This window comes from Bidens hawaiensis, unplaced genomic scaffold (assembly GCF_021521415.1).
Source record: "Bidens hawaiensis isolate Kalapana, Puna unplaced genomic scaffold, B.hawaiensis_p1.1 tig00022178_1, whole genome shotgun sequence".
NCBI classification, from domain to species: Eukaryota; Viridiplantae; Streptophyta; class Magnoliopsida; order Asterales; family Asteraceae; genus Bidens; species Bidens hawaiensis.
This window is the reverse complement of record NW_027493443.1, coordinates 268,017-295,499: the sequence shown is the minus strand read 5'-3', so window position 1 is coordinate 295,499 and position 27,483 is coordinate 268,017. Positions and strand designations below refer to the sequence as shown.

At 35.3% G+C, this 27,483-nt stretch overlaps 1 protein-coding gene and 1 pseudogene across 3 annotated transcripts; one reads left to right on the top strand and one right to left on the bottom strand.

The window, feature by feature from the left end:
* Nucleotides 1-858: 858 nt before the first annotated feature.
* On the bottom strand, nt 859-2,118 carry LOC143564936 (toll/interleukin-1 receptor-like protein pseudogene; annotated as a pseudogene). Its single transcript, XR_013140965.1, has 2 exons — nt 1,470-2,118; nt 859-1,033 (listed from the first exon to the last, which is right to left on the bottom strand). The product of XR_013140965.1 is annotated as a toll/interleukin-1 receptor-like protein pseudogene (transcript).
* A 14,538-nt stretch (nt 2,119-16,656) lies between these two features.
* On the top strand, nt 16,657-19,682 carry LOC143564945 (pyruvate dehydrogenase E1 component subunit beta-1, mitochondrial-like). Of its 2 annotated transcripts, XM_077052079.1 has the most exons (14): nt 16,657-16,812; nt 16,896-16,970; nt 17,058-17,138; nt 17,219-17,245; nt 17,333-17,395; nt 17,497-17,583; nt 17,707-17,832; nt 17,928-18,061; nt 18,160-18,232; nt 18,313-18,378; nt 18,489-18,527; nt 18,620-18,744; nt 18,831-18,945; nt 19,397-19,682. In XM_077052079.1, the coding sequence occupies exons 1-14, from the start codon at nt 16,759-16,761 to the stop codon at nt 19,463-19,465; spliced, it is 1,134 nt and encodes a 377-aa protein (XP_076908194.1). In that variant the 5' UTR covers nt 16,657-16,758; the 3' UTR covers nt 19,466-19,682. The 2 variants fall into 2 exon arrangements, with proteins under 2 accessions (XP_076908194.1, XP_076908195.1); XM_077052080.1 differs by lacking the exon at nt 17,219-17,245 and having other exon boundaries at nt 17,058-17,165.
* Nucleotides 19,683-27,483: the final 7,801 nt, after the last annotated feature.

Here is a 27,483-nt window from a genome sequence, read left to right as displayed (position 1 = left end):
CATTTAACAATGAATTATTACCTTCAAAGTGGCAGGATTCGAGACTCCGAGTAAGAGTAGGCAGTGGCAGGAGGACGGGGATCAAAGACGGGCTGAGTGGCTGATAGAGTGATAGACTGATAGAGTGAGTGGCTGATAGACTGGTTGGTCAGGGGTTGTGCGGGGCAGGCGGGCAGCGGGAGTGGCTGAGGGAGGCTGTTGGCGCCGGCGGACGGCGGTGGACGGTGGTCAGTGGCTTACGGTGGTCATATACGGCGGTGGACGACTGCTGTTGCCTGTTTGCGAAGAGAGGCGCTGCTTTGCTTATGTTTGTTATAAAAAACCCTAACATCAGTTAGGGTAACTTAGTAAAAAAAAAAAAAAACTATAAAAACGGGAATAGAACCTGCGACCTCCGGGTTCCAAAACCCACAAACTACCATCCAGGCAAGCACTTTATATGTTTTTAAGATGGTTTCTGTATAATTTATAGGGTGGTTCCTTTATTATTTTCTATATATAAATACACTATAATTTCGAAACTCGGGTGGTTCCGCGGAACCACCCGTTACTACCGTAGATCCGCCCCTGACTGGTGTTGAGGCATAGAGGGCTAAAATGGAAGAAGAAAGACAACTTGGTTCCGACTCCTCACACTCATCAATCCAACAAAAAACATAAAATTTATGTACAATGACCCATTTATATAAATACATATTTTTAAATTTCTTCAAATACATAAACATATATATTTGCCTGACAATTTTAATAATTACGCTCGTGTGGTACACGAATTGGTAACCTAGTTATACTTATAATAATAGGTTATACCTATTTGAATCAATGTGAACCAGATATACCTCCCTGTATATTCAATCATTAAAATTTAAAAATCTCATCAAATAGATCAGTTACTTCATCAACTACATCATCAACTACAACTTCAACTCTATCAATTGCAACTTCAACTCTATCGACAAACTTATCCAGCGCTAGGGTACATAACGTATCAGAAATTGTATCAACAATGTCCTTGATGGATTTTCCTTCATGTCTGCACAATCGATTCACAAGGAAATACATATTATGTAAACCATAACCTTATGTTTCGCCTAATGACTATTTATGTCTAATACATTCAATATGAAAAGCTAAAAGCCACCAGCCCCGGGTTTCATTTGATCAAGTTATTAGGGGAAGCAGGTTTAATTTACAATGTGTATTGTAATGGAACTCGGTCTGACCGAAGCACAACTGAAACCCGAATAACCAAAATGTATTTTGATTCTGAAGGTATCATAATACATTTTGGTATCAGCTACTTTTGCTAGCATAAAATACCTGATTAATTACACACTCATTTAAACAATTATATGTAAATAAGTTTGATATTGACACCTTTAGTTACAACTTACAAGTATAATCGAGATATAGAAAGCAAACATATTGAATATAAAACAAATATCTTGAAATCAAGAGAAGAAAATTACCCGCTCGCAAAGTTATTAGAGACCCATCCGGAAAGGTTGCCGGCCTTTGCCAGAGCTTTTCTCCATGATTCAACTTTGTGCTTATTCCCACGATCATGTTTGGCAAGTGCCTCTCCATATATCCCATTTTGTTTTCTAACATCTGATGGATCAACGTCATAAAATATGGGCATAACGATTTGCCCTTTGTATTCCCTGCACTCTAGAATATGTGCAAGCTCGTCCAAACACCAAGATGAATCAGCATAGTTTTTAGAGAATACAATAACTGCAATCCGTGATTTTTGGATAGCCTTAAGAAGAGCTGGACCGATTATCTCACCCTGAGCAAGTTTTACATCATCCTTGTACGTGTCGATTCCTTCTCGTACAAGTGCCTCATAGAGATGATCCACAAAGCCTTTACGGGTGTCTTCACCTCTAAAACTTATAAACACCTCATGTTCCCATGATTGAGAGGACAATGAAGATGCCATTAATTTGTGTATTGTATTTGCTTTAGTTGGTATAAAAGCAAGCAATGGAAATGAGATCCAAAAAGAGAGAATGGAGGTTTTGAGTGGGTGAGACGTGAATTGGTCTGTATTATATATTCCATCAAGTCAAGAAAAAGTCAATACAACGTAAACTTCATAATACCTTCAAATAATTTAAAGTCGTCGGTTTTTATTATTATTATTATTATTTATTTATTTTTCCTAAAAAAACGAGGGTCAAAAGAGGCTGCAAAATTCACATTAAATTTCATTGTCTTTTGTCTTTGTTTAGAGTCGGACCTATAGTTATAATAGATAGTGTATTCCTTTGACTCGTACTGATGAGAATTTTATATCACGAGAAATGGAACAAAAAGTTGCGAAATTGGCCTAACACCCCCCCAACACACACAAACCCACCCACCCCAAATATAAGGGCCACTATTTATAGACAAAGCCTTTTTTTAATAGATTATGTATATATTAATTGTATTTGTTGTGTTTAACCATTTTTTTAGAGGTAAACGGTAAGAAGCCCATTTTATTTTATCATGGATGCAAGTTCGCATCTTGAAGGCGTTTTAGTTTTTTAGCTTTTTTATTCCACTTATTTATATTTTCTTAAGTCATTAATTTGTAGCCTAATAAATTTATGTTTTTTTTTAATAATAAGAATAATTCTAGAAGAAACGCGTCGAAGAAATTACTCAATTAGGGACTTGTGTGTGAGTGTGCGTTGACTTTGGGTGACCCAGTCCACCTCTTTCATTTCTATTTAAATTTCTGTATTATCAGTTTCCTTTTATTCAAACTTAATTTGAATGACGACTTTCTTGTCTTTAGATTATTGCACACTTTAATTTTGGAGAGCCTCGATGCCGTACTTTGGCAAGACTATGTTGTCTTAACCGGACTCACGTTTGCTTCAGAGTTTGGCTTGGACTTTCCCGGGAAACCATACATCCGACCGCCACTAGACAGTCGTTGTGCCACCACAAGAGCATAACTCTCTGTTGTAACACACGGTGGGACGAAAATCCTGGTGGGCTCAAGGTTCGAACTGACAACCTTTGCACAAGGCTTAGCTCAAATCTTTCATTGTCAATATTCACCCAAATATGATACAAGTGGGATTCAAACTTGAGTTTGTTGGCCCGTTAACTAATTCCCGACCTTTTACAAGTTCGGTGACCGGGTTGGGTTAATTCCTTTGGTTTACAAGTTTGGTGAATTAAGGGTATTTTAGGGATTACTAATTAATATGTATTAAAATCCAGGTTTATCTCAAATATAATGTTTAGAAATAGATGAGTTTGTGTTTATATCTAATAAGGAGTTTGAGCAAGCTAGGATTGGTTAGGATTATATAAACCGATGTAATCAAGTTTTTGAATAAGTTTTCTTGATCAATATAATTTGGGAGTTATCCAACTTGCTTGTTCTTTGAGTTACTGATTCATACCTGTGAGAGTCTCCACTGAAGAACCCAAGCCTCCTGCCACTAGATCATAAATGGGGGATTTTATTCAAACTTAATTATTTTTTTTTCCTTTTCAAGTAACCTTCTTAAAACAATTTCTATAGAATTTTCATTTTGAAACAATAAAAAATTGTAAGGCAACTAACCCGCCTAACACACCGCTTTTGGGCAGAAGCGATGAAAACATCAGCATATGTAATCGACACAGTACCTTAATAAGGTCTCAAGCATGTATCTTCACATTAGAAGCTGCTCATGACCCAGCTAATGTAATTCAAACTTTCAAGTGTCTAGATGTGTTGGTAGGTAATGTGTCCATTGAAAAGCTGCATAGGCTCATAGCAGCCCTCCTTATTATCTATCAAGGATAATAATCAATACACTCATACGATTCATGACTAGTCAAAGATGGAGATATTTCTCTTCATAAGTTATGCCTTGCATATAATTGTAATTAAATGCATTTGTAGAATAATTTCAGCGGGTGGTGAAAGTCATAGAAAAATCGGTTCAACCGATCTAGTTTTTTGATTGAACTGGTGAACCGGTTCGGACCGGCCGGTTTTTGGAACTGATCGAGCACCCGGACTGGTTGGTGGACCGATCCCAATCGGACCAGCCGGTCCGGTCTCAACAACATTGCCATCATCCCTAAACTATTCGGTGTTGTTTTGTTAAAATAAACAGAGGATTAAGACGTTATGAAGATTAAAATATTACTAATTATTGTTGATCTAGAGGGATTAAAATAATGCTAATACATTTTCAACCAACTATTTTATCAAGTAGCTCAAATAATTGAGGCTCTAACCTTTCACATTGCAACCTTTCTTTATATTTTATTGACCTGCTATCAAGACAAAGTAAATGCAAAATAAGTATAATCATCAACGTAAATGTGAAGGAAATTGCCGAACATAAAAAAAATGATGGGTCATGTGAGGAGTGGAGCCCAGTCATCTAAACGGTCGAGGCACTAAGGGACGTGTGTAACGTGTTTGTTCCTACGTATTGTGTGGGAAGTCCGGTAGAGGTGGGCAAACCAGGGTAGGAACCGGTTCGTGATGGGGTCCGAAATTGAGTTTTTGCCTCTCTCTAAAGTCAGGTTAACTGGACCAAGTTTACCTCTTTGATAATGTTTCTATTTTTTAATTGAATTTCCTTTTTGTCTTTTTCTTGTTATTCAAACTTTAATTAGCTTTTAATTTTCTTTTTTCTTTTTTCTTTTTAAATAACCTTCTTAAAACAATTTCTATAGAATTTTCATTTTGAACCGGCAAAATAGCAACACAGTGTTTCAAAAAGAGAGAAAGAACATACACTAGTGTTATTAAAAAGAAAGAAAGAACTCAAACTTGGCTGAGGTTTACAAAGTTAGCTTTCTTCTTAAAACAATATTTATTCGGTTGATAAAACTATCAACCGGGCATTGTGTTGCAGTAACGAGCTGATGTGTATTCAGTGGCTATTGGTTACGTAAGTATAAAAATATTTGTTGCATTATAATATAAAAAGATTAATATACAAAAAAATTAAAATATTTAAAACAATGTTTATTTTGTTGGTAAAGATCAGGCGTTATTAAAATCCGAGCGTTGAAACCGGAAATTGGTAAAACCAGGCATTACGAAGACGAGTTGATGCAAATTCCGTTAACTTTTAACGGAAGTTAAAATTAGTACCTAACATTGTTACAAAGTTAAGGCCTTAGTACCCATACCCCGCAACTTTTAAACCTTAGTACCCAATCTTGTTACTTTAGGGAAACGTCATGGATGTAATTGTGTCTAATTTTATTTATACTTTTATCATTACATGTTTTCTCTTCACTGGTCACAACCATTTTTTAAAAACATTAAAAAACTATAAAGAGTTAACAACATTTATCAAAATTAACTCATGAACAGTAACTTTTTTTTTCTCTCGTCATGTCACAGCCACTAAAAAATGAAGAATCACATTCACATAATTTATAGAGAATGAACAATGATTCTCTAAATTTACAACCACCTCTAAAAATGAAGAATCACATTCACATAATTTAGAGGATGGATTGTGAATGCCCTTATGAGTGTTAAAAGGTCATGGGATAGTTGGTTTTGAATTAGGGAGTGTATATGTAATTATGCTTTAAATTAACAAAAAGTAATTGAAGTTGAGGGACTAAACGATCATCATCATCGTACCATCGTACTCAGTAAAACATTGTATTGAAACCCAGAGCGGGACCCGGTAGTAAAGCCGTTCCGGCATAATATAACCGTTTTCCAACAACCAGGTCCGACGGGAACCGGTGAACCGCTGGCTATACCGGTCAAACCTTTATATTTTATAAATCAAAAAATAAGTTACATAGACAAGATTCGAACCTAAGCATGCAGCGAGATGAAAGTCTTAAGACATAGCACACAAACCATCCAACTAGACTGTCTTCATGTCTTTAAGAAAAGTTCGAGGGCACAAATCACTCAATTTTAGAAAAGTTTGAGGGTACATATCACTCAATTTAAGAATCGGACCTGCATTTTGCTCCGCCCATATATAGCACAGGGGCACAAAACATATTTTTCTTAAAAAAAGTAATGAAGTTGCATGGATTGAAAGGTGTTCACACAATCTAGTTATGCTGAATGTGACTTTTGAATCGTCCTGATAAAGAGATTTGGAGTGTTACTTGAAAAGGTTGACTAAACATACCATATTTCCTATTTCCTAAATTATCATTGTAAGGTCGTACCCACCATACAAAATATAAATTTCAAGAGATTTCGACCCAATCTCCCCTTGTCCAATGGGACCTCAAGGTATACAACCGAAATGACTCCCACTGGATAGCCGCCCCTTTCTCTCTTTTTACGGCCTCGTGGATGAGCGTTTTCAGTACCCGTAGATTTGGTACTGTCGATATCGAATCGGTACCAAATTTTGGGTTTTCGGTACCAGTACCGATACCCGAATTTTAGACAAAAATACCTGACCGATACCGGTACCAAACTAAATATTTTGGTACTGATACTAGTACCAACTATTTGAGATTTTCGGGATCAGTACTATTCGGTACCATCCCTTGCTCATCCCTACTTAAATGATAGGTGTAACAAGTAAAGAAAGAGGTAGATGAACGTGCCTATATATAACCTTTGTAAAGTATAATTAACACAAATATTTATAAATAATTTTAAAATAGCAAAAAAAAAACTATTTGACAAAAAGTTAATAAAATGTTAGCTAACAAGAATAGGCGATTGAGTTTAAGTCTCATACGATATATTTAGATAACATATTATCTATTAAACCTTTATATTTTTTTTTTCTTTTTTTGGACTAATAATCGAAGGAGAAAAACTAGAAACAATGGACAAAGAAAAGTTGTTTGAACCATACTAAAAATGAAAAGTTTTAGCTTAAACTCACATAAATAATTGACATCTTATTCAGTTACTCTACTCATCAATCTTGCATCCTCTAGTAGTCTAATTAACGAACCTTTACAGCTTACACATAATATAGTATTGATGGAACAACCACCAGCAGAGAATATGAACAAAAAATCGGCTTTATAATATTGTTTCGAATTGTACCACAACAAGTGGTTAGCATTGGTGATCAGATGTAAAGTTTGAGAACTGTTCTACCTTTTGTGGGCATATATAGAACTGAAGCAATACACAATAATTGTAATTGGTTATGTACCAAGTCAAAAGATGTTTTCCATCCTTAATCAAAGCAAATAAATCAATATTAAAATGAATGCCGCCATATAATCTCAATTTCTGTGGACTTTGAAGCATCTATGATCTGAAATGTCTTTCCAAATCCACCCTCTTCTTCCCAACACTTTGAGTAGTCTATAGATCTTTCCTTTGATTTACTTTTCCTAGGAACAAGTCCCACTTTAGGTCTTTTCATCCCTTCTATCCTAAATGTAATATGAGGGAATGTAGGATTCCACCACGAGGTGTTCCTCAATGAACCAAACGGTACATAACCCACCACCTCTGAGCAATCCATATAAGATTCTGGATTTTTATCAATCTTCTCCTAGTGAGCAGCAGGCAGAGAATCCGCGGACAACATCTCCTGCTTAATAACTATGCTACACCCGCCACTGAATTTGTCAGCGCATAATAAAAATCCAGTGAGGTCACTATACCAATTGTGTGGAAGTTGCAATGTGATCATCATGAATTCTCCACAAGATTCAAACATACGTACATATGGAAGTACTGTACTCATAAACCGATCTTCAGCTGCATTTCTCTGCCACATATACATTTTAATTATGCGGATACCTATTATTACATTATAATTCACATTAGGCTTAATTAGATAAGAGTTGTACCTGGAGCATAGAATGTAGTACTCTCACAACACCAATCAAGTCATTCTGGTGCATTCTTAAAAGGGAGACTTTCCATAACCATTTACAATTTGATAAATCTCTTACACTTTTTAGTGACTCACACCACTCTGCTCTAAGTATTTCTATGCTTGATGAAAGAGTGTGGCTCAGAACGCTGAGTAGGAATAGGGTCCAAATCAATGAGATCATCATTATACTGAGGAACTGCCTGTGTCTTCTCAATATCTTTCAAACTCTCGTCTTCCACAAACACAACATCAAGACTTCTAACAAGCTTCTTTGAAACCGGATCATATAGCCTGTATCCAAACTCATCTTGCCCATAACCAAGGAATATACACTGTCTAGACTTCACATCAAGCTTTGATCTTTCATCTTTGGGAATATGCACAAATGTTTTGCATCCAAAGACCCTCAAATGACAATACGAAACATCTTTGCCACTCCAAACCCTGTCTAGAACATCATTATGCAAAGGAATACAAGGGGTAAGATTAATAACATGTACCGATGTATGTAAAGCTTCTCCCCAAAAGGAATTAGGCAACCCTGCATGTGAGAGCAAACACTTAAACCTTTCAACCAAGGTGCGGTTCATCCGTTCTGCTAAACCATTCAATTGTGGTGTCTTAGGAGGTGGCCTTTGGTGTCGAATACCCTTCTCTCTACAATAAGCATTAAAAGGACCAATGTATTCACCTCCATTATCTGTACGAACACACTTGAGCTTCTTCCCAGTCTGTCTCTCAACTAGGGCATGAAACTGCTTAAACACATAAAATACTTGATCTTTAGACTTTAAAGTATAAACTCATACCTTCCTCGAATGATCGTCTATAAATGTGACAAAATATAAGCAGCCCCCAAGTGTTCTAGTCTTCATAGGACCACATACGTCTGAATGCACCAAGTCAAATATACTTTCTTTTCTGTGAGGCGGATGACTATGAAAAGAAACTCTCTTTTGCTTACCATTCATACAATGAGAACACTTCTTCAAATGAACATCTTTCACACCGGACAATGCATCTTTCTTCAATAAAATAGACATCCCCTTTTCACTTATGTGAGCAAGTCTCTTATGCCACATATCAGTCGCATCAGAATTCGTCAATGAATTAACCGAGTCTCTGGAAATATTTGGATGTGCCATGTACAACTTTGAAGTTCTTTCACCTCTTGCCACGATCAACGAACCACGAGTGAGTTTCCAAATTCCACCACCAAAGGTACTGTGGAAACCATCATCATCTAATGTGCCTGCGGAGATCAAATTAAGTCTAATATCCGGAACATGTTTCACATTGTGTAAAACCAAATCCATCCCAGTATCAAACTTCAAACAAACATCCTCAACACCAACGATCTTTGATAGCCCATTATTACCCATCTTGAAATTCCCAAAATCACCAGGAGTATATGATATGTCTAAAATATACATATTTTTATATAAATATTTCTTACACTTTTAAGTATTTTTAAGCCGGGGTTTTAATGATATTATTCTTAGTTTGCTCATATGTTGGTTTTTAAGGTTCTAAGAGACAACGAGCTAAAGTTTTCATTTCTATCAAATTGCAATAATTAGTAAAATATAATTATGATGGAAAAAATATTTGGTGATGCTCTACAATGTGTGCTTAAGAAAAATAGACAAATCAATGTCATTTATAAATTGAGTTTAATATAAATTATATGTTATTAGGTGAATTTGAAATGAGACGTCAATGTTATATATGAATAGTTTATTATTCAAATTTTGAGTTATGGTAGTTATTTTATATACTGACATAAGTTTGGTGGTCATAATAATTGTGGGGACCAAAGAATAAAAGAAAATAGAATTGTTTTGATAATGTTAAAGGCCTAAATATTATTTTGTTTTAAAACAGCCCATTGGACTAACACATGGAGTCGGTGAAGAGAGGGCTTTGTGGGGAGTTTGACGCAATAATACATATATTATAATCTTGGGAAACAAGAAAAAAGGTGGATGACATCATTATTATAAAAGAACAAGATGTAGGTCACGTGAAGAGGACCCACAGCCGCAAGCAAGTTTTGTTGTTGTTCGACATATTTGATCAGTCGCTACAAAGAAACAAAGAGGCAAGATAGCCTTTGGTTCAAGTGGAGAGTGTTCGGGTTCAACACCTACTCAACCAAGCACCATCATCATAGTTCGGTTTGAATTTATTATTTTAATTATGAGCTTGGTTGTTGAACTTAATTATTTTTGTTTCTTTGATTTTAAGATGCTAGGCTAAACTTATTAGACTGCCTAGGCTTGTGATAAACCTTTGTTTGGTTTGATTTTATTTGGGACTTGTTTCGATATGGATTTTATGTTTTAAGTAAACTGTTGAGTTTGAGTTAATTGATGCGTATGATTGCTTGGTTTTATTTACTTGGACTTATTGTTTCACGTTGCCCTTGGTGATTGTTTTATAGGATAGAGTTTTGTTAGGTCATTTAGTGTGTGTTCTTAACTAGTTTGTGATTGATACCGATTAAAATCATAGAAACAATAAAATCAATTAAATAAATAAAAGTGAGCTGCTAGTCTAAAAAGCTGTAAGGTGATAGGTTATTGATAGATTTTTATTGGTCAGGATTGCTAGATTTAGTTCTTCGTAAGGAGTCCGTCTATGTTTGATTGTCAACTTAGTCTATTAAGTCAATTGAGTCTGTTTTGCTATCTTTGATTTCCGCGCTGTAAGGTAGGATTTCGTCATAAAGATACTTAAACATAAATTATTAAATAATCGTAAGGAAGTTTAATTCATAAAACTGGTAAGTCTTAAAACTTGTTAGAAATCCGTAGGCGTCTTCTTGAAGTTCAAGGGTCATGTTCGGTTTTTCTGTCAAGGGTCTATTTTACGATCCCGGTTCCATAACTTAATGTTCCTATTTAATTAATAACTAAAACTTTGGGGATTCTAGTCTAGGTGGTTTTTCATCATCATCTTATTTAAATCAATTAAAATTGTCTCTTATTTATTTTACTTATTTTTCTTAATTAGTTTAATTTTAGTTTTTAAGTAAACCCCCTCTTTAATAATAATAATAATAATAGTCGTGTCAGTTAGTCGAGTCTAATTTGTTAATTTACGTAATTTATAGAGTCTCGTGGGTTTGATATCCGGACTTACTTAGCTTTACTAGAGTCGATCGGTTCACTTGCCGGTTAGTAGTTTTAGAGAGTCTAGAGTATTACTTAGTGTCTAGATTAGCGTAATTTAGTTAATAATTATTAGACTACTTTTAGCACATCAGTATAAGATGAATAAAAATCCCTTTGTGATGTCACATGACAAGTAGCACCACTGTCAACAACCCAACTCGAATCATCACGTGCAATGTTCACCCTATCATTATCACAACAAATATAAAACTCTTCGGTGGCAGTGTTAGTTTCAGAAATACCTTTATCACCGTCATCTTTCTTGTAGTTGTTCTTTTTATTGTTGTAATTAGCCTTCTTGTTCTCCTTTTTCAGTTGCATGCAATATTTTATTGCGTGCCCTTTTCTACCACAATTGACACTCATATTCTTCAAACTTCCCTTTGAACTTACTGCGGTGCTTTGCTCTATTACTTGGACCTCTGCTATGGCTTCTCCCCCTACTTTCGGTAACCAATGCATCTGAATGTGAAGAGGAACCTTGTGACTTTCTTCTCATCTCTTCATTTATAATATTACCTTTAGCCAATTCCATAGTAATAATACGTTAGCTGCGGAGTTGGACAACGATGTCCTAAAAGTCTCCCAAGAATCTGGTAATATACCAAGAAGCCATAAACCTTGTATCTCGTCTTCAAACTTAATACCCATACCTGCAAGTTGATTAATAACACCCTGAAAACATTCAAATGATAAGTAACAGGGGTTCCATCACGGTATTTTAAGTTAATCAACTGTTTAATCAAGAACAACTTATTGTTCCCCGGTCTTCCGAGCATACAACTCTTCGAGCTTGGTCCATAGAGTACGAGCATGACTCTCCCCGCTAATATGGTTCAAAACATTATCATTAACCCATTGCTGAATATACCCGCAAACCTTACGATGCAAAATATTCCATTCTTCATCAGTTTTATCTTCAGGTTTATCGGTACTAAAAACAGGCAAATAATAATCCTTCACATAAAGAAGGTCTTCCATCTTGCATTTCCAAACATGATAATTGGAACCATTCAAACTCACCATCCTACCTGTATTAACTTCCATCGTTCAAACAAGTCTTAACCCAAGAACAAGAGCCGAAGCTCTGATACCACTCTGTTGGGAAAAACGACCACCTAGCCACGAACGGTAAACAAAAATTGCTAAATTAATCTTCGTTTGGCTAAACTTTTTCCCGACCCGAATGAACCAATGAGGATGCAAACAAATAGGGTAATTAAAAGTAAATATGACACAATAAATTTTAGCGTGGAAAACTCTCAAGGTGAGAGTAAAAACCACGGGACTACTAGAGCCCCTTCAAATCCACTATCACCAATAATGAGCAATACAAAAGTTCTTCTCTAGGTAAAACTGGAGGCATACACAAATCATCATATACTTGGTACAAACTAACATCAAGTATATGGAACCAAACTACAAAGGAGTAACGAGTAAGAGGTATCACCAACAAGAAAATACCCGGTCTCTAGAACGTCTCTTATCTCTTCATAAAACACCAAAACAATGGAGCACCAAAATTAATCTCTTGTCTTCGTCTCTGCTTGTTGACGGCAGTAAAAATCAAAACCATGAAAATAATATCTGTTTTATATTTCTCTTTGGAGTCGGTCACTTAAACCCTTATGTTTGTTGACCAAGAAACAAAAACCCAAAACAACATTCACCACAAATATCTTGGGTGGTCACGTGGGCCCCAAGCCCACCAAAACAAAACACAATATTAATTGTGTGCATACGGGAACTTAAAAAAAAACAGAATATAATTTTTTTTTCTTTTTATATTACTAAATAATAATAATAGTAATATATCCCATGAAGGTTAAAATTGTTGTCGGGTTTTCTCATGGACAAAAGATACCCCAACACACCATTGATGGAAAGGAGGTCGTCAATCCATCTTACTCTGTCTAGTATGATGTCGACCAACATGCAATTATTCTTCGTCATTCTTCTCTTACCAAAGAGGTTGTTGTTGACGTTCTTAGTTTATCAAGGGATCGTCAAACCTGGTATGCATTGGAATCAGACGTTCTAATGTTGAATGTGATCAAATACGTCATACCACTAAAGATGCTACATATGTTTGGAATATTGACGCAGATTTCGAAGCATTTGTGACCAGCTTTCGGTTATTGAGCAACATGTTGATGAGATGGATACTTGGACATGATACACTGGTTTTTTGTATGGTTTTGGAGCTTCGTTTTAAACCTTTGCTACTTCTAAAAAGGATGCCAAACTTGGTCCGATTTTTGGTGACTTACTCACCCCGAGTCACGAATTGTTTCTTCGGTCTCCACATGTCTCAACTACACCTCATGCTGCATTCGTCGCACATTACCCATGGTTTCCCAAAACAACTGAGGTTGTGGTCACTCTAATACGTTCCTCTTATTGAGGTGGTAATTCAAGTGCCCGTGGTCACCTCACAACAACCTCACAACCACTGCTTCTGCTTGTCTCCACTCATTTTCATTAAGGGTTTAGATTTTATCAAATTTATGGTGATTTGGTGGTAAATTTTAATCGTACCTTGTTTGACTCGAACCAAATTGATACTTTTAATTGTCTTAACTCAACATGAATCCGTTTTTAACTTTTACATGACTTGACCCAACCCAACCGTTTTACCAAACTTACAATAAATGAAGATAAATATCATGTCGTCGTTCCCATCTCAGCTAAAAATATATAAAGAAGTATACAAAATTGCAAATTTTTAAAGAGTTGCTATTTTGACTAATTTATCTAGAATTATGTAGGTTAAGGTTTTACAAGTGAAAAATGATAACCTTTTAAAACATAATAATTAATAATAAAGTTAATTGCATGGTTAGTTCCTAGTTTGCATATATTGCATATTTAATCTCTCAACTTAATTACTTACAAATTAATTATAATGGTTGTAACCTCATTACTAAAGTGGTTTATAGGTTTAAATTTTGTAACTACGATGGTGGAGGTGGTTTGGTCATTTAACACAGCGTTAGCGGGTAAGGAAACCATAGTTACAGATTTCATACAATTTGATCATCTTAGTAATAATTCATATATATTAGAATCAAGTTAAGTTTAAAAATCGTGCAATATCTGTAAATTACAAGAACCAACCAACTAACTAAATCCTTAATAATATGATAAAATAAAATGAGATAAATGCCCTAACTTACTTAAACCTTTACTTCAACATGTCAGTTTACTATTTTTTTTCCTTTTTTTTACGACGTGTGCCCTCCGTTATAGAGATGCAAGTTCAGTTTTCATTTAGGCTATTTGTATAGACATCTGGGTAAAATGATGAATCAGGTTTTTAATCCAAAGTTCAAACCCGACATGAAGCGAGAGTTTACAAATTTCATCTAGTTTCCGTGCATCGGAGGAGTTGACCTTGAACATAGCCCCGAATAAAATAGGCTTACACGTGTGATCCTCGACCGTAAAAAATATAAATAAATAAATAAAATCCGTTGATCTTAATCTTCCCTAATTTATACAAGTCCAATATACTTTATACATTTCCAAAACATAATAAAACAAATGCAAATAAATAATAACAAAGTTAACCGAATCTCACAGCCGCCCTTATACATCACACCACCAACCTACCCGAAGAAGATATTTTTCATTATTATTAATCCACCGGAATCACCTCCGTCAATTATCTCCGGCCGGTGATCATAATAATATTAATATAGTAAGCAAACTCAAATCCATACATACATCTATCTATATATCTATTAATCCTATCAATCACTTTTATTATTATTATTATTATTATTCACTAACCTCATTTTATTATTCGTTCGTTCATTTCCGTATATGTTACGTCGTAATTAGGTTTATTACGTCACTAGTAGTTAATTAGTTAATTCGATGTGTATGTAGCTTAGATCTGATATTGTAACGATCGGTTTGTTTATTTGTTGTGTTAATTGGATAGGATTTGTTAATGTAGTTGTGTTTAATTGAAAAGTGATAAACCTAATTTGTTTTACGGTGCCTAAGGATGTAAACGGGCCGGAAGTGTTTGTTTGTGAACGTTTGGTAATGTGTTTGTTTATGTAAGTTAGGTTTTTAATGCTTTTTAATGACTTTTTTGATGTTATTGTATAGATTTAAGCAAGTTAGTGGCAGTGTTGCAAAAATCACTAGTTAGTAGTCGGGCGGTGGAATGGGGACTAGCGATTAATCAGGATTAATCGGATCGAACTTTAATGTATTTTTTCAGTTTTATACATACACGCACACATTTTTATATGTAGTTTTCAGTTTTATACATACACAAACATATTTTAGCCGGAAATTGGCTGGAATCTCGCTGGAAACCACTAGTTTTTGCTGTAATCTCGTTGGAAACCGCTGATTTTGGTCGGACGGAATCTTGCCGAAAACCGCCGATTTTGGCCGGATTTGACCGTTGACCGATTAATTAGCTGGCTAGCCCAAAGTTAATCAGTGAAGTGGGGACTAGCGATTAATCGGGGATTAGTCGGTGCCTAGTCGGGATTTTTGCAACACTGGTTAGTGGCGTTAAACGAACCGAACATTAGGCGAACTATTAGTTTACGATCGTTCGTTCGATCAATTGTGTTCATGAACGTTCGATTGTGTGTTTGTTTACGTTTGTTTATGACTTTATGTTCGTTAATGTTTGTTTGTTTGTTTATGTTTGTTCATTAAAGGTTTTTTAATGCTTTTCAATGACTTTTTAATTCTACAGTATAGATTTAAGCAAGTTAGTAGCTTTAAACGAACTGAAACGTTAGGCGAACTATTTGTTTACGATCGTTCGTTCGTTCAATTGTGTTCATGAACGTTCGATTGTGTGTTTTTACGTTTGTTTATGACTTTATGTTCGTTAATGTTTGTTTATGTTTGTTCGTTAAAGGTTTTTTAATGCTTTTCAATGGCTTTTTAATTCTACAGTATTGATGTAAGCAAGTTAGTAGCTTTAAACGAACTGAAACGTTAGGCAAACTGTTTGTTTACGATCATTCGTTCGTTCAATTGTGTTCATGAACGTTCGATTGTGTGTTTTTACGTTTGTTTATGACTTTATGTTCGTTAATATTTGTTTGTTTATGTTTGTTCGTTAAGGTTTTTTAATGCTTTTCAATGGCTTTTTATTTCTACAGTATAGATTTAAGCAAGTTAGTAGCTTTAAACGAACTGAAACGTTAGGCAAACTGTTTGTTTACGATCATTCGTTCGTTCAATTGTGTTCATGAACGTTCGATTGTGTGGTTGTCTGATCATTTACGTTTGTTTATGTGTTTACGTTTGTTCATTAAATACTTTTTAATGACTTTTCTAATGGTGTCATATAGATGAAGCAAATTAGCAACTATGAAGCAAAAATATATGAGTATAATGAGATAATTTATATGTAAAATTAGCATACGAATACGATTTTTTATTTTAAACACAAACTTGGTAGCCAGACCGAACTGTTGGCATTTACCGTTCTTGGTTAGTCAAATCAAATAAAACATTGTATGTGTTCTTTATTCGTGTTTTCATTTCCTTAATGTGCGAACATGAACACGAGATTACGTTCGATTAGCTGTTCGTGAGCCGTCTGTTTGTTTGATTAAAGGTTAACAGACAAGCATGAACAACGCCTTGTTTGGTCCGGTCCAGTTTGTTTACAGCCCTACCTGTGTCTTAAATGGCGACTTATTAACAAAATTATATCTGTTCAACCGCTTAGGAACTCTTAATCATTCCCTTTCTAATGTTATCTTATATTTTTGAAGCTTTTGGATAAATATTCAGAAAATATGTTGGGGATTGTAAGGCAAAACGTTGGAGGAGCCAGAGGCTTATCCTCTCAGGTAAATGAAATGCAGCGGCATCTGTTTTAACAAGCAAAGTTGTTGTTGGTATGAAGATTGCTTAATGTTCTATGTTTATATAGGGCTTGGGGAATTATGTGATGAGGTTAAGGCCTGTAGCATCAGCCATGAGAAATTACTCAGCTGGAACCAAAGAGGTGATTTGAGCTTTGCTTTATATGCTTGTTTATCATTTATTTGTCCCAAGTTTGTATTTATTTTTGCTATAAGGTGAGTTGATACAGATGACAGTTAGAGATGCTTTGAACTCCACTCTTGATGAGGAAATGGCTGCTGATCCTAATGTTTACGTTATGGGTGAAGAGGTAAAACTAAAACCATTTTTCTATGAAGTCTGAGAGCTTTGTTTTCACTTTTTGATGCTCGTCTTTTTTATGGTGTGCAGGTCGGAGAATACCAAGGTGCATACAAGGTTAGAACTTTATACTTCTTTTAGTATCTAAAGAAGACATAACATATATCTTTGTGTAATTTTGTGTCACTGTACATTTTTTTATAGATAACTAAAGGATTGTTGGATAAATATGGTCCTGAAAGGGTCGTTGATACTCCTATCACCGAGGTTTGGAACCTTCTAATTTTTAGCCTAGCCCCCCCCCCCCCCCCCCCCCCCCCCCCGGTTTTTTTAGCTTCTAGATTTGAAATGTTTATTCGTATTTGCAGGCTGGATTTGCTGGGATTGGAGTTGGTTCTGCATATCATGGTCTAAGGCCCGTGATAGAGTTTATGACTTTCAACTTTTCTATGCAGGTATTTTTACATATTATCATCATGTGTTTTAAAATTTTAACATTTTGTGGTACGATAAAGTTAAGTTAAATGCAGTTTTAGGCAAAATGAAGTAATTTATAAACCGTTGGTAATCTTTTGCAGGCGATTGACCATGTTATCAACTCTGCAGCAAAGTCAAACTACATGTCTGCTGGGCAGATTAACGTACCCATTGTTTTTAGAGGACCAAACGGGCCTGCTGCTGGTGTTGGTGCTCAACATTCTCAGGTGGGCTGACATTGACCTTTTTTTTCTCTTGATTTCATATCAGTTTTCTCATGTGGTCCCCACGTGAGTGACATTTTGTTTGCATTGTGATGTAGTGTTATGGAGCATGGTACGGGTCGGTCCCGGGTTTGAAAGTGCTTGTACCTTACTCATCTGAAGATGCACGTGGACTTCTGAAAGCAGCAATTAGAGACCCCGATCCCGTTGTTTTTCTTGAAAACGAGTTGTTGTGAGTAAAAAGTCAACTTACTAGTTATTATTAAACTCACATTGTCAATACATTTCTTTATGATTTTATTTATCTTATTTATTTGTTTTATATTTTAGATACGGTGAATCCTTCCCGGTTTCGGCTGAAGCTCTTGATTCAAGTTTCTGTCTTCCTATTGGAAAAGCAAAGGTTTTTCCATAAAAAAAGATTAAATTTTATTAAATTTGTTGTGAATATATTAAATTAGGCCAACCGTTTACTTGTCACAGATTGAAAGAGAAGGGAAAGACATTACAATCACAGCTTTCTCTAAGATGGTTGGCTATGCACTTAAGGTTTGTTAAAAACTTACTCAAATCGGGTTGAGCGGTCAACTTGTTTTGTCTTTTTTTTTATTTGTCGTTCTTTTCTACAAACGTAATGTAATGTTTTCGTGCAATCTTAGGCGGCTGAGATCTTGGAAAAGGACGGGATTAACGCTGAGGTAAGCTATACATCGCTAAAAAGCCTAATTTTTTTTTACAGTATATTATGCTTATTTTAAGTATCAATAATACTCAAAACCTCTGTTTACAGGTTATTAATCTCCGGTCCATTCGACCACTAGACAGGGCTACAATTAATGCTTCTGTCAGAAAAACGAACCGTCTGGTTACTGTTGAGGAAGGGTTTCCTCAACATGGCATCGGTGCTGAAATCTGGTATCATCTACTTTCTCAGTTTTATTTTTTAAAATAGTTAATGTGCCAAACTTATATTATTATTTAATGAGATTTTTTGTTTACAGTGCCTCAGTCGTTGAAGACAGCTTCGGTTATCTTGATGCCCCCATTGAACGGATCGCAGGGGCCGATGTGCCCACACCTTATGCTGCCAATCTTGAAAGAATGGCTTTTCCTCAGGTCAAATTTCTTTACTAGCTTTTCATTTTGTATTTAATTTACCACAAGTTACATTATTCGCCATTTAGGTATTATAATAAATTTCAGGTTTCGCACTTTAAACTAAGTAAATTACAAAATGTATAGTTTTATACTTCATGTTCAAACTTGCTTACACGTTTCGTCAATTTCAGTTTTCACCAACAGACATTAAATCTGTCTATTAAGTTGCGCGCGAGGGTATTTTGGTCTTTTTACTATTTAACGCCCGTTAGTGATAAGGACAAAATGTGTAAACATATCTTACAATTTTTTTATTTTCTTAGTTTAAGAACGAAACCTAGAATTTGCTATATTACCTAAAGGACGAAAAAGTAATTTGTTCTTTACTTTAACTTGTTTTTTTTACTTTTAAGTTTCTCTGACTAATTAATTAGAGATTTTTAAATTATTTTGGGAATAATGTTTGCAGATAGAGGATATAGTCCGTGCTGCGAAGAGAGTATGCTACCGATCAGTGCCTTTGGCCGCAACCGCTTGATTAAGGGTATAAAGAAAGCTGACTCTTTTGGTTTTGGATGTCTTGAGAATGCAACTTCTGATTTTTGAGTGGCATAAATGTCATAAGTTGGGAAAGACTACAATTTTTTTATATTTGTTTTGTATTGTGTGAATTAACTTCATAGAATGTTTTCTTTTAATTACAAATGAGCTCTTATTATTCAATAAGGTTGAATGCAATTATGCAATGCAAGTGATATCAAGTAAATTGGTTGGTTTGAAAATTTGACAGTTTTTAATTTGATTTTTATTTTTATATTTGTATGTATAATACAGGGTCGAGATATTGTACAATAATGTCTTAACGTACAATAGGTACGTGAGACGCTCAAAAACAATAATACTAAAACGCTCAACAAAAAACCTAAAACGCTCAGCCAAAAACTAAAACACTCAAAAACGGTTTTCGTGAAAAAAAAAAGTAAAAAACTGATCAATTAATGATCCAAAATTGTTTATTTTGGTGAACCAATGATTAATTGAATATATATTAACGATGTCAAGATTTTGTGATGTGATTTCATGTAGACGTGCACAAAAAAACCGGTTCCGGAACCTAACTGGTGGAACCGAACCGGAACCGGTTCCAGTTCCAACCCGGTTGGTACAATACCCGGTTTGGGTATTTTTGTACCCGAAAATCGTACCCGGTTCTCCTATTTGTATGTCACTATCAATTCCAACCCGGTTCCTACCCGGTTCTTAATTGTAACCGGTTCGGTTCGTACCCGGAAAAACCGGTTCCGACGGGTTTTTTTTGAAGAGTCAAACAAAAGTCAAACTAGCCGTTGGAACCGGTTCCAACGGTAATATAGCCGTTGGAACCGGTTTTTGAGAGACAATAGATCCGTTGGAACCGGTTCCAACGGTAATATAGCCGTTGGAACCGGTTTTTGATGCCCAAACCTATATATAACTTGTTTTCCACCACTTGTTTCACCACCAAACTCAAAAACAAACTAAAATACTACTCCTTTAGCAAACCTGTTCCGTTACCCGACCATCCAACTAAATATTATTATGGCACCCATCAAAAAAACTAACAAGAAGGCTAAGAAGAGTGTTTTTGTTGCCCCCGTTCTTGTTACGGAGGACCCAAGGGTTGTTACGGTAGTCAACCATAACCGCAACGAAGACATATGGAAGAATTGGGATTTGATTGTGGATGACGAAGGTTATCAAAAGGCTCGTTGCAAACTATGTGGTTCACTATTAAAGCACGATTCCAACTCTACTTTAAGAAAGCACATCGAGAAGCCATATTGCAAGGCGTTGAAAGGGATCGAGAAGCCATATCAAAAGGCTCGTTGCAAACTATGTGGTACACTATTTCGTTACAACACGACTTAAGTTCAAGATAAAATGACAAAGTTCGTTATTCAACGAGGTTTGCCGTTTAACCACTTTGATGACCCGGATTTGACGTCGTTGATTCGAGAAACTCTACAACCGCGATACACACATGTAAGTCGTACTACCTTAAGACGTCATTGTATCAGGTTGTGGGAGTGTGCTAAAAAAGAGTTAATCGAGTCTTTTCATTCTTTAGAAGCCATGGTTAGTTTAACTACCGATGTTTGGTCGGCACCACACGGGTTGCCCGAATCATACATATGTGTCACCGCTAATTGAGTTGATCCGGTGACATGGCAACTGATGAAACGAACCATAGCTTTTGAAAACTTCCCGTACCCACATACCGCTGAAAAATTGTTTTACTTGCTTGATGAAGTTATAACGACTTACAATTTGAGAAATAAAATATTTTCGATTTCGTTTGACAACGCATCAAACAATACTAAGGCGGCCGAAAAAATTATCATTAAATATTCACCACCTTGTTTCGGGGATTTTTTTCATGTTCGATGTGTTGCACATATTATCAACTTGGTTGTTCAAAAAGGTCTTGAGAATGAAAACATTTGTGACGATTTAAAATTCTTTAGACTTATGTTACAAGATGTCTTCAAAAGTGGTAAAAGAAGACATCTTGAATATAAGAACTATTGCAAGTCGGTTGAAAGAAAGTATTTGGGGCCGAATTGGGACGTTCCAACCCGTTGGAACTCAACTTGTCATATGTTAAAGTGTGCTTTTGCCCAACGCCAAACTTTACAAGCTTTTCATAACAATCTTGTTGAAGAACGCGAGGCCGATATGTTTCCGGAAAATGTTTGGGTCCAAGTCGGTTATTTGTTGGAGTATCTTGACGTGTTCAAAAACTCAACAACAAAATTATCGGGAGTCTATTACCCTACTAGTTGTTGCGTTTTGCAAGAATTGTACTATATGTCTTGTGTTTTTAAAAGCTTTGCGGAGAAGAACAAACTATTCAAGAATATTGTTGCGGTGATGAAAGAAAAGTTCATAAAATATTTTGAAAACATACCGCCGGTCTTTACTTGTGCCGCCGCATTAAACCCCTATTGGAATGTTAATGGGGTTGAGACAACGATTGAGGAAATATTTGACAACTTAGGTATGCACGAGATCGACCCGAAGTTGTCGACGGAAGCGAAGGAAAAGTTCAACAAAAACCTTCAAGACCTTTATGACCATTATTTTCAAATGTATGGTCCATGCACGAGATCGTCTTTTGTGAAAAAAACAACAACTAGTAGGCCGTGCAATGACCCACTTATAAACTTGATGAATGGGATTCGTGAATCGGCATCTAAGAGGCAAAGAGGAAACACACCAACTAGCGAACTTGGTCGATATAGTGGAGCAAACGATGTTGAGGGCGCAACGGTCGACGAAATTCGCAATATTGATTTGTTGGCTTGGTGGAAAGGTAAACAAAACGAATTTCCCATTCTATCCGCCATGGCTCGTGATTTGCTTGCCATACAAGCCTCAACGGTTGCTTCTGAATCGGTTTTTTCTCTTAGTGGGAGGGTGTTATCTATGCGAATAACAAAATTAACTCCCGAGTCTCTAGAGGTTTGCATTTGCCTAAAGGACCATTGGATGCGGTGGATTTTGTACAACACAAGGCGAACTTTGAAGACGAAATACCAATAGAGCGTCATATTCATGATGAGGAGGCGGAGGACGGGGTTTCTTCCGATAACGAAGACGAGGGTGAAGACGAGAATGAAGACGAAGAAGAGTTGTAATTATTTGTTTTGGTAAAATTATTTGTAACTTGTTCAACTAATATTTAGTTTTGATTTGTTTTATTATAATTACTTTTGTTACTCATGATTAATTTTTTGTTACTTTTTTAATAACGACGAACATTTTATTTATTTAAAAAATAACTATTACAAACATTATTAAAACATAAACGATACTAAACATAACAACTAAAACTTAAAAAACAAAGTCCGTCGTTTTAATCCGGGAATACTTATTTTTGGGTTGTAGAGCCGGACGACTCTCCCACTTCCGTTTTTTTAGCATCCAAACTTCTTTTCTCTCGACAATACTTATTCGTATGTTTTTGTAATGTCGAGTTGGACCCTGCTTTAAGAAACTTCGAGCAATATTTGCAACGTGCCATCTCATGTGAGTCGGTCATGAGACACAAATCGTAATGAACCCAAACATCGGGGCATCTTGTTGTTTCGATCACCATAACAACATCATCATTAGTTGCCATTTGTTGTCGGTTTAAGGTTAATTGTGGTTTGGAGTGTCTTTTATAGTTTTGGAAGTGGTTTAACAAGTACACAAACAAACCTTGTTATTTATAGTTAAAAAATAACCTATTTATAGTTAAAAAAAACCGGTTCCAACGGTCAAAAACGGCTATATAGCCGTTGGAACCGGTTCCTAACGGCTATAATTTTTGAATTTCAAAAAAAAACCGGTGGAACCGGTTTTTACGTAAAAACTGGTCCGGGTTCATACCCTACCCGGTTCCTAAAAGTTAGCATATCTGGGCATCGGTTCGGGTCGGGAACCGAACCGGTTCTTGACTGGAACCGGTGCCATTTACAACCCGGTGTGAAAAAACCGGTTCCGAACCGGTTCGGGTATTTAACAATACCCGATTTGTGCACGTCTGATTTCATGGATCGATTTTATGAAATATAAGTATTCTTGTATTCTTGTACGTTAAGCAATTATTGTATTGCATCTTTTCTCGTATAATATTCTGTTCAAAAAAATTCGTGGCTCACAGCTCGCTCGAAAATAGCTCTAAAAAAGCTCGGCTCGAAAAAGCTCGATTCTAAACGAGCTCGACTCGACTCGGCTCGATTTCTAAACGAGCCGAGCTCGAGCCAGGGTCAGCTCAGCTCGTGGCTCGGTCTTGGCTCGACTCATTAGCTCGGCTCGTTGGCTCGTTTAAACTAAACACTAATTTGATTATCTATATATAATAATATCATAGCAAGAAATAAATAAATAAAAGTTTGACATATATTATGTCACTCAATACTTAAAATCTTATAAAAGAATAAAGAAAATAAAACATATAAATTTATAAATTCTGTAGTTTATAAATTTTATATAATATGTATGCTAAAATTATATTTTTTGTATTTTATAATCAAAATTTATAAAATATAAAATAAAAAAATAATAAACAAAATATAAAAGAATTTTAAAAATTAAAGGAGCCCAACTCGACGAGCTCGAGCTCGGCTCGAGTTTTATACGAGTCGAGCTCGAGCTCGATTTTCCAGCTCGATAAAGAAAACGAGCCGAGCTCGAGCCAGCTCGATTAAGTTCGAGCTCGAGCTCAAGCACACTCTGGCTCGACTCGACTCGGCTCGTTTACAGCCCTATTAATATGTGTAGCATAATTGGACAAGATGAATATGTTATGGAGGATCATAACATATGTAAATAGATGGAAAGACTAGCAAAAATATTATGATTTATGAGTTCGGTTAACACCGAATAATTATATTAGGGAAAATTCTTAAATAGTCTCTGAGGATATAGATTCTTAAAACGGGGTAAAGTTAAAATACAAAGGACATCAAAAATGAGAAGGGTGAGAAGCAATCTAATCCATTGATCTTAGATTTGGATGATGGAGATTAATTCAAGAATAAAAATTAAATAAAAATAGATGAGAATGGCATGAAGGTAATAACTCACTTATGAAGACTTTCTCTCCATATGCAATGCACATGTCAATTCCCCCATCATTTTAAAACTTCTATAACTTTTTCATACGACATTTTATTTTAAATTTTTTTTATCATAATAACAAGCGTTTTTTATCTTTAATATGAATATCATATTGTTATATAAAAATAAAAAAAAAGTTGGTGGGTTTTTTATATTGTGTTATTTGGTTGTCCATTGTGTTTTTAATTGGGTTTTTCTATACATTGTGTTATAAATTTTGGTTATTGTGTTTTTCAATTGATACTCATATTAAAGATAAAAATTAACACAAAGATTACGTCATTGTGTCTTTGTGCTCAACATTTGTCTTCATACTTATCTTTGTGTTTTAGTCATTGTGTTTAATATTCACTTAATTTGAGATAAATAGTATTATGTTGTTTGTGTATTACGTTCAAGGCATGGTGTAATATATAGATTCCCTTGTGTTTTACATTTCATGTCATTGTGTTATATTTATTTACCATTGTGTCTTGCGTTTCAGGCCATTGTGTTATATTATTTATCATTGTGTTTTACATTTCTGGCCATTGTGTTATATGTATTTACCATTGTGTCTTAAGTTTCAGGCCATTGTGTTATATTATTTACCATTGTGTCTTACGTTTCTGGCCAATGTATTATATGTATTTACCATTGTATTTTACGTTTCAGGCCATTGTGTTATATTATTTACCATTGTGTCTTACGTTTCTAGCCATTGTGTTATATGTATTTACCATTGTGTCTTTCGTTTCAGGCCATTGTTTTATATTATTTACCATTGTGTCTTACGTTTCTGGTCACTGTGTTATATGTATTTACCATTGTCTTTTACGTTTCAGGCCATTGTGTTATATGTATTTACCATTGTGTCTTACGTTTCAGGCCATTGTGTTATATGTATTTACCATTGTGTCTTACGTTTCAGGTCATTGTGTTATATGTATTTACCATGGTGTCTTACGTTTCAGGCCATTGTGTTGTTATATGTATTCATTATTGTGTTTTACGTTTCAGGTTATTGTGTAATATGCATTCATCATTGTGTCTTATGTATTAGATAATTTGTTGGTATTTTTCATTTATATACTATTACACAACGGTGTAATTAGTATTAAAAAACACAATGATTATATGAAAGACACAATGGCGAAAAAACACAATAACAAACAGAAATACACAATGACGAAAAAAGACACAATGGTACGCAAAAAGACACAATGACGTAAATTTTTTTTATTACTATGTAACAAAATTATACTCATATTAAAGGTAAAAAAACGCTTATTATTATGGTGAATTTTATTTTTATAAAAAATATCATATGAAAAAGTTATAGACGTTTAAAAATGATGGGGGAATTAACATGTGACTTGCATATGGAGAAAGAAAATGTGTAATATTACTTTTATACTTTTTTTCTTTTGGTCCCTACTTGACACATGCCAATTAGTTATGGCTTCTCATACTTCTCATTTTTGTTGCCCTTTGTAGAATAACTTGACCCCTCAAAATGACCCTTTCTTATTTTTTGTTTTTGTAAAAGTTCATTTATAACCTCCGGCGGAGACGACTTTTGAATCAAATTTGTTGACCTATAACTTTTGAACCAAAACTGTAGGCTCAAACAACTTTTGAACCAAACTCGTCGACTCAGACAACTTTTGAACTAAACGTGTCGACTCAGACAACTTTTAAATCATACTCGTAGTTTTTGAAATTTGAGGAAGACCAAGTTTGCACCCAAATCCATCGAGACCCACCAACTTTCCACCATTCCTCTTCAAGTTTTTCCAGCGACACCATATTTTCAGACCTCCCGCAACTTCCGGAAAATACCATATAACCAACACAACTGCCACACCGTCGCTGCATCGCCATAAGAAAGAGAGTCATCAGGTTTTTTTTGATGTGATGAAGAGTGATCCTCAAGGTTGCCTAAGTAGGGATGGCCGCCGGAGTTTGGATGGTTGCCCGAGTGGGGGTGGTGAAAAAGATAGGGTTTGGGAAAAAAGACGGGTTGGTTTTACTTGTGTGTCCTACTTGATTTTCAACAATTATTGATGTTTCCTTAAAAATGAACGGAGCTTACATGTTTGACTCAAAAGTTGTCTGAGCCGACGTGTTTGGTTCAAAAGTTGTCGGCCGATAGATTTTGTTCAAAACTCGTCTCCTACGACGGTTTTAGATGTACATTTATGAGAGCTAAAAAATGTCATTTAAGAATCTCTCTCCTCAAAATGTATATTAAAGTACTCGTTCCGATAATCCAAAAAGTGAATAGTCTGTCAACAACCGATTATGAACTATATTTGTAGGAAAGATGTCAATTGAAGACACGAACCTTAAATTAAAATCACCGAGGTTTACTACCTTCGTTAACTCAAAATACACTACACATACATACGAAAACGTTCCATATTTGTAGACACAGTCATGAACCATGTTTAGAAACTAAAACTTTACTTAATTAGCAACCATCTTTCATTAGGTTCTATGATCAATGCAACTCACTGATATATTAAAGGAAAGCATAACAGTTAATATGCGTACCTTCATTCATTAACTATAAGAAAGTAAGAAACAAAGAAAAAGAAAGACGAAACCTAGAAATCTCAGCAGAAACCGAACCGAATTAAAAATATTAACCACGAATCATGATTGGATCTTAAAGTTAAACTAATTTAAAAGTTAAAACTAACCTAATCTACACAAAAATTGGACTTTGGGTTGTAAAATAAGTGACGACAACCTTTCCTGTCGAAATCTCCTTGAATATGCATCTGAAGCGAAACACACACGTACGTGTGTTTTTGTTTGCCCAGTTGTGGTTTCCGTAGCCGTATTGAGTGATGGAAACCTCCCCGTTTAGACATGTGATCGTGCCATTAACATGTTGACTCGTCTATGACACAAAACTGTTTAACT